The 12,692-nt window shown below is 51.7% G+C and overlaps 1 protein-coding gene across 1 annotated transcript; it reads left to right on the top strand.

The window, feature by feature from the left end:
* The first annotated feature begins 4,801 nt into the window (after window positions 1-4,801).
* LOC120392984 lies at window positions 4,802-10,341 on the top strand. Its single transcript, XM_039517634.1, has 8 exons — window positions 4,802-4,978; window positions 6,841-7,349; window positions 7,819-7,916; window positions 8,276-8,398; window positions 8,887-8,966; window positions 9,409-9,514; window positions 9,977-10,030; window positions 10,309-10,341. The coding sequence occupies exons 2-8, from the start codon at window positions 6,842-6,844 to the stop codon at window positions 10,339-10,341; spliced, it is 1,002 nt and encodes a 333-aa protein (XP_039373568.1). The 5' UTR covers window positions 4,802-4,978; window position 6,841.
* The last annotated feature ends 2,351 nt before the right edge of the window (window positions 10,342-12,692 follow it).

Below are 12,692 nucleotides of genomic sequence, written 5' to 3'. Positions count from 1 at the left end.
TCAAAATTGGATGTTTCAATGTTATTAAAATGCTTCTTGGGATGTGGAGAAAATTCATCAAAATCAACATGTTTTTCAAAACATTCTGATTTGACAAAATTTGCATTTTGGGGGTTAAAAAAAGCAAATTTTGATGAAAATTTTCCAACTAGCTGTAGTTGTAACCAACTAATGGTATTTGTATCATCAGCCTACTGTTCTTATTCTCTTGGTCATGATAGCTGAAATGAACCAATGCGACTTCTCCACAGCTGCTGCCTCATTTTTAGTATAATTCATGGAGAAGCTACTTAAATGCTCAGATTCCCTTCATGACCCTTTAGAAGTCATTTCCATTCTCACTAGTATAGTCCAAGCTGAGATCTTGAGTTCTCTTTAAGTTGGCATATGGCTAGGCTGTTCCAAGAAACCAGTATAATTATCTCTCTGTTAGAAACCAACTTGTAGCCACAACCATGTCATCACAGCACCCTGCAAGTCAATTAAATGACCAGTTGTGTATATATCTCACCACTGAGCTGACATCAAGCATAACCCAGTGACCCAGATCCTCAGCTGGTGTAAGGCAACTCAGTTGAAGTCAATACAATGATGCAGATTTATACCAGCTGAGGACACTCAGATGCTCAACTCCCAATGGGGTCTAAACCCATTGGGTCTAAACCCAAAGAAATCCATTTTACCTTGGATAAAGCTTATACAAGGTAAACTCCTAAATTGTTTGCCCTCTATAACACTGATAGAGAAATATGCACAGCTGTTTGCCCCTCCCCCTGGTATTAATACATACTCTGGGTTAATTAATAAGTAAAAAGTGATTTTATTAAATACAGAAAGTAGGATTTAAGTGGTTCCAAGTAGTAACAGACAGAACAAAGTGAATTACCAAGGAAAATAAAATAGAACACGCAAGTCTATGTCTAAGAAACTGAATACAGCTGTAACCTCACCAGTTCCAGTAAGCTTCCTTTTACAGACTAGTCTCCTTCTGGTCTGGGTCCAGCAATCACTCACCCCCCCTGTAGTTACTGTCCTTTGTTCCAGTTTCTTTCGGGTATCCTTGGGTTTGGAGAGGCTCTCTCTTTAGCCAGCTGAAGACAAAATGGAGGGGTCTCCCAGGGGTTTAAGTAGACTGTCTCTTGTGGGTGGAGGCCTCCTCCTCTCTCCTATACAAAGTCCAGCTCCAAGATGGAGCTTTGGAGTCACATGGGCAAGTCACATGTCCCTGCATGACTCAATTTTTACAGGCTGCAGCCATGGCTTACCTGCTACCTTGAACATCCTCATGTAGACTTCTTATGTGGATTGGAGCCTCCCAAGATCCATTGTCTCTTAAGTGCTTCTTGATTGGGCACTTAACTTGCACATTCCTTTCTCAAGAAGCTGCTCAAATGCTTTACAGAGGCTACTTAGAAATCAAGCAAGTATACAGCCAATATTGCTAACTTCAAGTACAAAAATGCTACATGCATACAAATAGGAGGAGTGTATTCAGTAGATCATAACCTTTACGTAGATATGTTACATGGCATGTGTAGCATAAAACATATTCCAGTTATATCATATGAATGTATATAAGCATATTCCCATGAAGCCTTATGGGGTTCACCGTCACCCGCAGTTCCACCTTTAGTTCAGTACCCGTCTCTCAGAATCTCATGACAAACCTCGGCAATGTAAAATAAGACTCTAGCTTTCAGGCCATTTTGATTTATCTGCTTTCATCCGCCTCTGTCCCTATCTATCTGTACATATGTTAAGTCTTACAATAAAGCCGATTTTGTGTTAGGAGATCCTAGCACCCCATTTTGCGTCAGCATTCCTCCCTCTTGATCTCGGCAGAATTGTTTGCCTCTCCGCTGACTTTCCTCACTTAACCAGGCAGTGCAACTGCATCATATTTGCAAAATACAATTGTTAAAGTACAGGAAATGAAGCTGTGGCGTTGAAACAGAGGATTGGGGGGTGGGGGGGAGAGAAATACATTCATTAACCTGGCATGGATCACAGGCCTGTGTTTTCACACTCATTCAGGAGCTACAGAGGAGACTTATTAAACAATGCCCCATACCATACATGCCCTATTGGCTGCATTTTGTTATCTGGGGCCTGTGCCGTTGTGTTTTAAGCACAGGAGCTACCAGAACATCCGCGGATTAACAAATGGGATTGATGCATAAAAGGAAGTAGGAACAGGAGAAATTCTTTAGAACAACCCTGCCCCCACCCCAACAAAAAAGGTTTGATTTATTGGCGCATTAAGTTCTTTGCTTATTTGAATGGCCACACCTCTGCAAAGACCAAACAAATCACATTCCGATGCTGTGATCTAATTCGGGCTCATGCAGTTTGCAAGCAGGCAGGTTTCATGGTGAATCCCATCAGCTGAGCTGGTGAGCTGTTCAAAATGGCAAGCTGTAAAGTTGAAAACCATGAAAGGATTCCTGGATGCACAAACCAGAAGGGCTGTGGTCATTTTTTCTTTAACGACTGGCTTACAAATTGCGGGACACAACGGCTGATTTATGCAGCTTAACTACAGTTACACAGTAATTTCCATGAGAAATATCCTCGCCTCTCAACGCTGCAGTGCGCTTTCAATTCTGGAACAAGACAAGCGCTTCCATAAAGTAACATTTCCTCGTCAAGGCTCCGTTGGCGGGAATATCCCACCCGCTGTGACTAGTTTAGCAGTATCTGTGTCTATTGCCACTGTAGCCAAGACCTTTAGAATCCAGCTTTTCCAGCTGAGCAAAGCATATCCTGAGGTTTTGCCCTGATTCCGGTCTTCAGTGTAGCTGGTCTAATACAGTCCCGTTGTAGACAAGGTAAATGGTGTGTTGAACTGGTGTAGCTTATCTCTGCATGAAACCAGGCTAAGCTACACTGATGACAATTAGCAGCATTACCTTGTTTACACTGGGGTTTTGCAATGGGGCCTGGAAACAAGCCAGATCTCTCAGTGTAGAGCAGTAGTTCTTAACCCAGGGCCCAATCAGCACACAGCTGCGGCCCATGTGACATCCTCAGAGCCATTCAGGTAGTATATATGTTGTGTGGATGCGGCCCACATAACACAGAGAGCTGCATGTGCAGCTCACAATGGTAAATACGTTGAAAACCACTGGTGTAGAGGGAGCCATAGAGAGGCTGGTGGGATATAATTGGTTAAATAACCATGTTACAGTATGTTAGGATTGGTTAGTTAAATGTCAGTACAATGACTGGTTAAGGTCTAGCTAAGCAGAACTCAAGTTTTTCTATGTAGTCTGCAGTCAGTCAGGAAGTAAGGGGGGGATGGGAACAGGGGCTGGGGGTGGGGGAATTGGGATCATGTTTTGCTAAGGGGGGAATGAGAACAGGGAATAGGAACAGGGACACAGGCAAGGCTCTGTGGTGTCAGAGCTGGGAAGGGAGACACTAAGGAAGGAAACTGGAATCATGCTTGCTGGAAGTTGACCCCAATAAACATCAAATTGTTTGCACCTTCAGACTTCGGGTATTGTTGCTCTCTGTTCATGCGAGAAGGACCAGGGAAGTGAGAGGGTGAAGGAATAAGCCCCCTAACATCTCTCAAGGATTAATTCTTGAAAATAAATATCAGTGAACTGCAACGCACTATAAAATCACTGCCACTAACGTGGGTGGGTGATAAAATACTAGCAGAGTGGTAATTAATGCTGAGGACAGGGCAGTGACGCAGAGCAATCGGATCCCGTGATAAGCTGGACCCATTCAAAGAAAACAAGTTTGAAAAGAACCAAATGAAAGGTCCTACACCTAGCAGCAAAGCATGCAGGCCACACCTGCAGAATGGGGAAGTGTATCCAGGAAAGCACTAACTGTGAAGAGGATTGAGAGGCCATGCTGGGCAAGCCATTCAACAGGAGCACCCAGTGTGATGCTGTGGTGCCCAGGGCTAACGCCATCATTGGCTGGATGAAAAGAGCAGTGAGGAGCACAGGGAGGTGACGCACCATCGGTAAGACTGACCCTGGAATACTGCATCCAGTTTTGGCGTCCGCCTTTGAAAAAGATTTTGAAATATTGGAGATGGGGCAGCAAAAGCAATGAAACGTTTTGAGGGCTGGAGAAAATGCCTGCTAGTGAACTAGTGAAAGAGCTCAGCATGTTTAGATTATCAAAAGATCAGGAGGTGATGTCATTGAAGTGTTGAAGTGACTTCATGGAGAGAAAATAGCTGATATTAAAGGTCTCATTAATCTAGCAGAGAAAAGCATAACAAGTCCCAGTGGCTGGAAACTCAAAAGAGACCAATTCATATTAGAAATAGGGCACAAATAGTCAACAGTGAGGATGAATCACCAAAGGAATAAACTAGAAAGGGAGGTGGTGGGAATTCCCCATTTCTTGAGGTCTTCTAATGAAGCCTAGATGCCTTTCTGGAACGTGTTTAGTCAAAAACTAGCTACTATGCTATACAGAAAGCAAGTGATATGCAGGGTGTCAGATTCCATGGTCTAATTGTCTCTTCTGTCCATAAAGTCTACTAATTTATGAACAACTGAGCGTAGCATGGGGAAGAGCATCTCGTGTTCTACTGTATAGTCGGTGTCATCCCCACAATGAAGAGTCATTGAGTGGGGTGATCCAGGGGAAGCAGCACAAACATCCAATGTGGCTGGACAGGGGCAGGACATCAGCACTGCGGGGAGGGTGGGTGTGGCAGTGACATCACAAGGGCCTTTGGCAGGACCTCAGCCTATTGGACAAAGGTGGTGGGAGGCGATGATCTCACAGAGAGCTCTTGACATCATCCAGGCAGGACAGGGGTGCACGACAGGAGCAACCTTGGAGATCCCTGTGGCTTTGCTTCAGCGCGTCTCCATCTCGAGGTCTCTCCTTGAGTACCGAGATAATTCACGTTTACCTACGTGAGCGTAACGAGGACCCTCTTCAGAGTTTTCTCTACTTCAATTATTGATTTTGCCAGAAAACAGACGTCCCTATATAGAAGGTAAGAGCCTCTGAAAGATTTGGAACCTGTTCAGTCTGATCCATCAGGTGCCGGCTGATTTTTAGGAAAGGAAAACACTAGATTGTGGGGGCAGCATTTTATTTCTGACCTAGGACTTTGTCCCTTAGAATCACTGGGGACATTGGGGTTTCTCCTTTTTGTTTTCCCTTTTCCTGTCTCTCCCTCCTTTCTCTTCTTCTCTTGCATCTTTGTCCTTTCCCCCTGCTCTCCTTTCACCACCAGGACCTGTGTGCGCATGTGGAGTGGGGGGCAGGGGTGGGGGGTTGTGCTCCAACTCTCCTTGCGGGAGGCCCTCCCAAAGATGTGGCTGGAATAGTGCTCTAAGCGTGACTCCCTCCGGTGGTGACCTGCGACAGCTGGTGAGACCTCTCCGCTTTCTGAGTCTCAGAGTCTGAATGCTGATTGGGCCGAGCATGGGGCTATTGTGAGGGAGGAGACTCAGGTCCTTGTTACTCTCTTTTAAGATCAAGGAAATAAGCCAGAACCAAACGTGTTTGTTTGCTCTTGCTGCTTTTCTCCATTCGTTGTCTTTGAGCAATTCATGAGTCTCTCTCTAATGGGCTAGTTCTTCTAAACTACTTACTGAATCATTAGCTTTTAATAAAGCCACATGCAAACCCAGCCTGCCAGTAACAGAGGAGTCAGGCAGCACCCTACAGAATGGGGGACAGTCCGCTGGAAAGCTGTGACTCTGAAAAGGATTTGGGGGCCATAGTGGATGAGCTGCTCACCATAATCTGTCAATGTGAAACTGTGGTAAAAAAGGTTAAAGCCATTCTTGGCTGGATAGCGTAGTGAGTATGGAAAGGGAAGTGATCCAGCATTGGTGAGCCTGAAACTGGAATGTTGAATCCAGTTCTTGTGTCCACATTTTGAATATTATGTTAAAAAATTAGAGAGGGTGCAGAAAAGATTCCTAATTGAGTGATTATTTCCTGGGCTCTCTCCCTGCCTCTGTGGGGGTTGTTGTCTGTTAGTTAGAACAGGAGTCAGGACTGTTGGCTTCTCTTTCTGGCTCTGTCCCCACTTTGCTGTGGGACTCCTTGGGTAGGTCCAAGGGGAATAGGGTGGATTCTCTAACTCCTGGCAGCAGTGAGCCTGGGTGAGGAGGGATGCTCAAGCTGTCTGCGAAGGAGAAAGGGATGTTTCCAGGTGTTGAACGTCAAGAATTCTAAACTTTGCTAAAATGGCAAGTGTAGAGAAACAAGAAAGAGTTGGGGCCAAACTTTAACCATTGTCTTCTTTAAAGCCCATTCGGGGATGTGAGGCCCAGAGAGCCCAGTCCCACAGATCAATAGGCAGCAATGGAGCCAGGAGTGACACTCCCTCTCAAAGGCAGGGGGAGCGGACACTAGGGCCTGGTTGCGATTGCCAGCTGTGGGAGGGAGTGTGCAGCAGTGGTTAGGGAAGGGGTCCATCCATGGCTCTGACACTCGGTGTGACCCTGAGCCAGTAGCTGAGGCCTGTTTGCCATCAGTAGGGTCGGGGTCCCATGGCTACAGGCCATGGGGGTTGGGAGGCTGCAGGAAGGTGTGTAAAGTGCTGGCATGTCAGGATCCTGGAGGGAGCTGCTTGTCCAGAGTAACCGATGGTCTTTGGGACTGACCCCATTGCTCTAAAAGGATGAGACTTCCTGGATCTTGCAGCAGCAGCAGGGATGACGAGGGGGAACGTTGAGGGGGAGCAGATCATGCAATGAACTCCTGCCAGTGTGTGTAGCTTGCACTCCCTGCACTCCTATGGGGGGAGAAGGGGCTGCTCTGGTTGGAGCAGGGCTGAGGAGGGACCGAAAAGGCCCAGGAGTGACCCCAGACTCACACCTGTTCCCCGCTCGATTCCAGGATGGCCAAGCTCCTGCGGAGGTTCAGGAGGAAGGCTCTGCAGGTGCCCCCAGAGCCTTCGGGAAGGAGCGGCCATCTTCCCAAGGGGCAGAGCCACCTCTCCGTCCCCGCTGGCGGGGAAGCAGCTCCCATCCAGGCCAGAAGGCGGAAGTTCCCAGCCTTCTGGAGAACAAAGCCAGCTCCCGGCGCAGGCGCCGACCTGGGAGAGACCCCGACCAAGCCCAGGTGGAGCTGGTTCAGGATGAGGATTTGCGGACAGGACCCAGCCCAGGAGGGGCGCCGGGCAGGGAGGCTCTGGGGCCTGTTATGTGGGCAGCAGCGGCCCCAGGAGCCCAGCCCTCATTCCCAGCAGGGGGCATCGCCCTGCCCGGGCTCTGAGGATCTTTCAGCCCCCTCAGACCAGGAGCTAGAAGATCCCAGCACCAGCACCATCAGATCAGCACGGGACAGCAGCAGTGCCTGGGGCTCCAGCAGCAGCGACGCCTCTGGACGCTGCTGCTTTGTTCCAGGTGAGGAGCCAGGCTGGGCTGAGGGAGGGGTGAGGACGGGGATGTGAACACCCTGGGCCCAGACACTCTCCCAGGGATATGGCGGGGGGGGGGGTCCCCAGCCCAGGTGTCTGGCCTGAGCCACGTGAACCCCACTGACACCAGCAGCAGTCACACAGCTGCCCCTGCAGCAAGGGGAGCTGGGGGTGGGGGCATCAAGAGCTGCTGCCACTTTGTCCCTTGATGCTCCGGGGCTGGGGGAGTCGGCACCTCCTGTGGAGTCCTGGACAGTGGAGGGGGGGGGCTCTGCTATGGGCTTCTGAAGCTGTTGGGGGCTGAAGGCAGCCCTGAGAGGGAGGTGTGGGGCCCGATCTGCCCTGGGTGCCTGAGGTGGGAAGGGGGGTCCTTAATCCTGCGCTCCCCACCACACCCCTGTCCTTCCCCCAAGGGGCAGCAGACATCCCCCTGTTCCCTTCTCTCCCGGGTGCAGGGACCCCCACGGAGTCAGCGGCGGAGGAATGGCTGGAGATGACCACAGAGGAAGCTGCTCTCAAGGTCATCGGAGAGCAGCTCCAGGGCAGAGACAAGGTACAAATGTTCCCCACCTGGGCTGGAACCAAGATTGTCCTGTCCCTTCCCAGCATCCCCACCCCCTGCCGAGGGTCTTGTCCTTGATGATCCACCACCCCTAATGGGGCCCTTGTACATCCTTGATGTGGGACCCCCAAGATGGGGGTGTTTGTCCCACAACAGCCGAGGTCTCCTCCCCCGACAGGCACTGTCCCAGTTCCCAGTCCTGCTTGTGTAGGAGTCGTGGGGGATTTGGACACTAGGCGGCTCCCCACAATCCCCCACTGAGGCCTGAGCCCTGGAGCTGGTGTGGGTGGGGAGGAAGGTCCCTAGCTAACAGGTTCTCTCTCGCTATCCCCCACTCCCGGTGGGTACAGGATGAGGGGCAGCAGCTCAGGTTCCTGCGGGCCATCTACCCCGCGTGTCTTGCTGCACAGGACAGAGGGCAGGACACGCTGGAGCCGCACTGCTGCAAGGCGGCTGTGGTGGAGAGGATTGTGGTGAGTGAGACCCGTCATCCGGCAGCTGGAGGGGGGAGAGAGACAGAGACGTGGGATTGGCCGGGGTATGGCCGGGCTAATGGGTGGGGGCTGGGGGGTGTGGGCGGGGGCAGCAGAGGGCAGGGATTGCTGGGGCTGAAGGCGGGGAGAAGAGAAGGGAGAATTGTGAGATTGGGCAGTGGGGGAATTGTGGGGCTGGAGGGCAGCTGTGACTGGGGGATAAGGAATCACATGGTCCCAGCTCGGTCGTGGGGATGGTGCTGAATGGGGGCAGGTTTGACAGGGAGGAGGGAAGAAGGGGATTGGGACTGAGCTGGGCAGGAATCCTGGAAGGGGCCCAGTTTGCTGGGCAGGAAGAAATGGGAGGAGCGGGAGGTAGTGGGGGATCCTGCTGGCCATGTGGGGCACTGGCTGTGTCATCTCCTCACTGGGAGGTGTCAGCAGGGCCCGAATCCCTCATGCTCCTTTGTCTCCTTCGCGTCTCACAGGAGCTCATTGAGGAGCTTCCTAAAGACTCTCCACCCAGCGAGATCCTCGCCAGCTGCCTGGCTGCTGTGGGCAACCTCAGGTACCGAGACAGCCCCCTCTTCCCCCCCCCGCTGGCTCCCCTAACCCCAGTGCTGCTCAGGCCCAAGGCTGGGAGACTGTCCCTCCCACTCCCAGGTCGCTCACCTCCCAGGAGTGGCTCCTCTGGCAGAGCTGGTGGGGCGGGAAGGGTCACTCTGTCCTGGCTGGGCTCTTCTTTTCACCCCACTAACATTGCAGGGGCCTTGGGGAGGGGCTCACTCCCGGGCTCAGATACAGGAGGGGCAGCAGGCTCCAGGGACCAGGCGCTATTCCTGCCCTGCCACTGTCTGTCTGTGACGCCTCGGCCTTGTCATTCCCTAGCTCAGTGCCTCAGTTTCCATTCTCGCCAGCCTGTGCCTGTAGCCCTGTGGTTTCGTGTCCGTGTTGGCGACAGTCCCACCCCCGCACTGCGCAGTCTAATACCAGCTCCTCTCTCTTGCCAGCACCATGAAACCAGCCCTTGAGCCTGAGCTAGAGTCCCGCCTCTTGCAAGCTGCCCTTGGCTCGGTCTTCACCCTGGGCACGGAGACGGACGCCACCGACATCCAGGTACATCCTCCGCCTCTTCCAGAGTGGTCCTTGTCCGGGCTCCCTTGATTCGCTGGAGCTCCAGATTTAGGGGTGGGGTAGGCAGAGATGGAACAAGCTGTAGGGTTGGATCCTTCCCTCCAGAGGATTACCCCCTTCTTTCTTTCTTTCTTTCTTTCTTTCTTTCTTTCTTTCTTTCTTTCTCTTCCATATGCCGTGTTTTGCCCAGCAGCCCAGCTTCCATCCATAGCAACTTGGCTGTATCCTACTCTTCCGCCTACAAGGCCGTCTGCAGAGACCTGCTAAGCTCATGGATCAAAGATCCAGGTGTCATCAATCCTTGCTAATTGCCTGCAGTGGGACATGAATGAGCGAGGCCAGGAGATGTGTTTGGGAGTCTCACCAGTGCTTCCCAGAGACCCCTCTTCCCATCCTGTGGCAGGGGTCGGCCCAGTTTCCCTAACTCTGACCCATGCTTTGCAGGCGCTACACAAAGTCATGCCAGAGCTCCTGGATGCTGTGCTGGGGAACCTGCTGGCAGAGTCCCCAGACGCAGGCAGGCTCCACTTCATCTTGGAGGTGAGTCCCATAAGGAGGGGTGGGAACCAATTTTACCTTAACTCTTTGGGGGCTGGTAAGGAGAGACTGGCAGATCCAGTTTCTATTCTGTCCTCCTAGCTGGGTCCCCATTGGGGCGTCCTTGGCTGGGGAGGTCAGTGCAATGCAGTGTCAGGTCCTGCTTTCTTGAGGGACAGAGGAAGGAGCTGGGACATCAAGCCAGAGCTCTGCCTGCTTCTGTTGAACACTAATCACAGGGCCCCTGGTTGTCTTGGGGAGTGAGAGTCTGAAACCCCCCCTTCTCCCACCCCCCAACACACACACCCCACGAGTTTCCAGAGATGGTTCTCAGAGAAGAGGCACACGCTCCTTCCTAGAGAAACAGGAGGAACCCAGGGAATCAGCCCTTCTCTCTGATATGCTCTGAAATTCCTGGGGGGATTGTGCTCTCAGTGACTCCTTACATCCCACCAAGGATTTTAGTGGCAGGGAAGGGCGAGGATTCAGTCTCCTTTCTGGTGAACTCTTCAGGAATCAGGAGCTCTGGGAGGATGGGACCAATCTAGAGAGACCCTGACAAGTTGTGACCTGCAGGATACAAGCTGCGTCCTGGGGAGAGAATCCCTTCTAAAGCTCTGTGATCAATGACTCAGCTATTCTCTCTGTGCATAATGTCTCGGGCCCCTGGGGCTGGGGCGGGGGGTGGGGCTCATTTGCAAAGCACCACCTGCCCATTCATCCTGACCTGCCTCCTTTCCCCACAGCATGTCAACCGCTGGATCGTGTCCAGGGTGCCCCAGGAGAGAGCCAGGGCCATTAAGAGCAGCACGGCCCTGCTGAGATTTGCAGTCACCCTCCCCGAGTTTGACGTAAGTGACCTCTGACCCCAGCTTCCTGACTCCAGGCGCAGGCGGGCTGGCTCCACCAGGCTGTAGGATCTGCTGCTGCAGGGGCTGTGGGTTCGCAGTGTTCCTCTTGGGGAGGCAGAGTCAGAGCAGGGAATGAGATAGGCTTGAGTCAAGTTCTTCTTGTCCTGGTCAAGTGTCGTCCCTGGGCCTTGAAGGGGATTGTCATAACTATAAAGGGAAGGGAACAGCCCTCCTGTGTACAATACTATCCAATCCCTCCTGGCCAGAGACACCAAAATCCTTTTCCCTGTAAAGGGTGAAGAAGCTCAGGTAATCTGGCTGACACCTGACCCAAAGGACCAATAAGGGGACAGGATACTTTCAAATCTTGGTGGGAGGGGGAGGCTTTTGTTTGTGCGCTCTTTGTGTTGGGGGTTGTTCGCTCTTGGGACTAAGAGGGACCAGCCATCAATCCAGGCTCTCCAAATCTTTCTGAACCAGTCTCTCATATTTCAAACTTGTAAGTACCAGCCAGGCAAGGCGTGTTAGGTTTCTCTTTGTTTTCTCAACTTGTAAATGTTCCTTTTTGCTAAGAGGATTTACCTCTGTTTGCTGCAACTTTGAACCTAAGGCTAGAGGGGGTTCCTCTGGGCTCCTTGAATCTGATGACCCTGTAAAGTTATTTTCCATCCTGATTTTACAGAGATGATTTTTACCTTTCTTTCTTTAATGAAAAGCCTTCTTTTTAAGAACCTGATTGATTTTTCCTTGTTTTAAGATCCAAGGGTTTGGATCAGTGTTCACCAGGAAATTGGTGGAGGAGTCTCTCAAGGCTACCCAGGGAAGGGTTCTAGTATTTGGGAGGGAGATATTCTAGGGGGGAGGTCGACAGAGTTTCCCAAATAACTCTTAAATGCTTTGGGTGGTGGCAGAAAAACCAGATCTAAGCTGGTAATTAAGCTTAGAGGTTCTCATGCAGGTCCCCACATCTGTACCCTAGAGTTCAGAGTGGGAAGGAACCTTGACAGGGACCATGTTCCAGCCCCTGCTTGGCATCCCAAAGCAGCTCCTGGCTCCCTTGGCAGCAGAGCAAATGAAGGGTCTGTCTCAGGCTCCTCTCCCCCAGCATCTCCTGCAGAAGAAGCCTTCTGGCCCAGGGGGGACAGGGAGCTGACAGGAAAATGCTGATGGAGTCTCCTCTCCTCTCCCTTCCATTAGATCTCAGCAGAGTTCCCTAGGCTGGGTCAGCACGTGGCCCAGCTGGCTCTGTTTGTGAGTTACCCAGACCAGGACATCAGCCGGCAGGCCAGGAGGACTTACCGGCTGTACCAGCTGCTGCTCGAACAGAGGGGTAAGGAACCCACTGGGACACGGAACCCATCAGGGGACTGAAAGGGACCACAGGTGGATAATGGGACCCCAGACAATTTCCCTCAGCCTGACCCCAGCTGGAGAACAAGTCTCTCTCCACCTCTGTTCTTCTCCACTCCACTGGGCAGCCACCAATGGGATTGGAAGGACACAGAAACTGCAACCAGAATGATCAAAGTGTCTCTCTCTCTCTCTCTCTTCCAGGGCTGAGCATACACGAGGTGGAGGATCTGTGGTGCCACAACTGGTACCAGGACAGCAGGCTCCTGGGCTATCAAAACACAGCCAGGGTGGGGGAGGTAAGGACACTGTGGCAGGGTAGGACACAGCTCAGGGAGTGGGGCTGGCTGGGGTCCCTGCAGTGGATGCCTCCTGGAGACAGGACAAGAGCCCACTCCTTATTTCCAGCTCAGAGTTCCTCA

This window comes from Mauremys reevesii, unplaced genomic scaffold (genome assembly GCF_016161935.1).
Source record: "Mauremys reevesii isolate NIE-2019 unplaced genomic scaffold, ASM1616193v1 Contig130, whole genome shotgun sequence".
NCBI classification, from domain to species: domain Eukaryota; kingdom Metazoa; phylum Chordata; order Testudines; family Geoemydidae; genus Mauremys; species Mauremys reevesii.
This window is presented reverse-complemented; position numbering and strand designations above follow the sequence as displayed.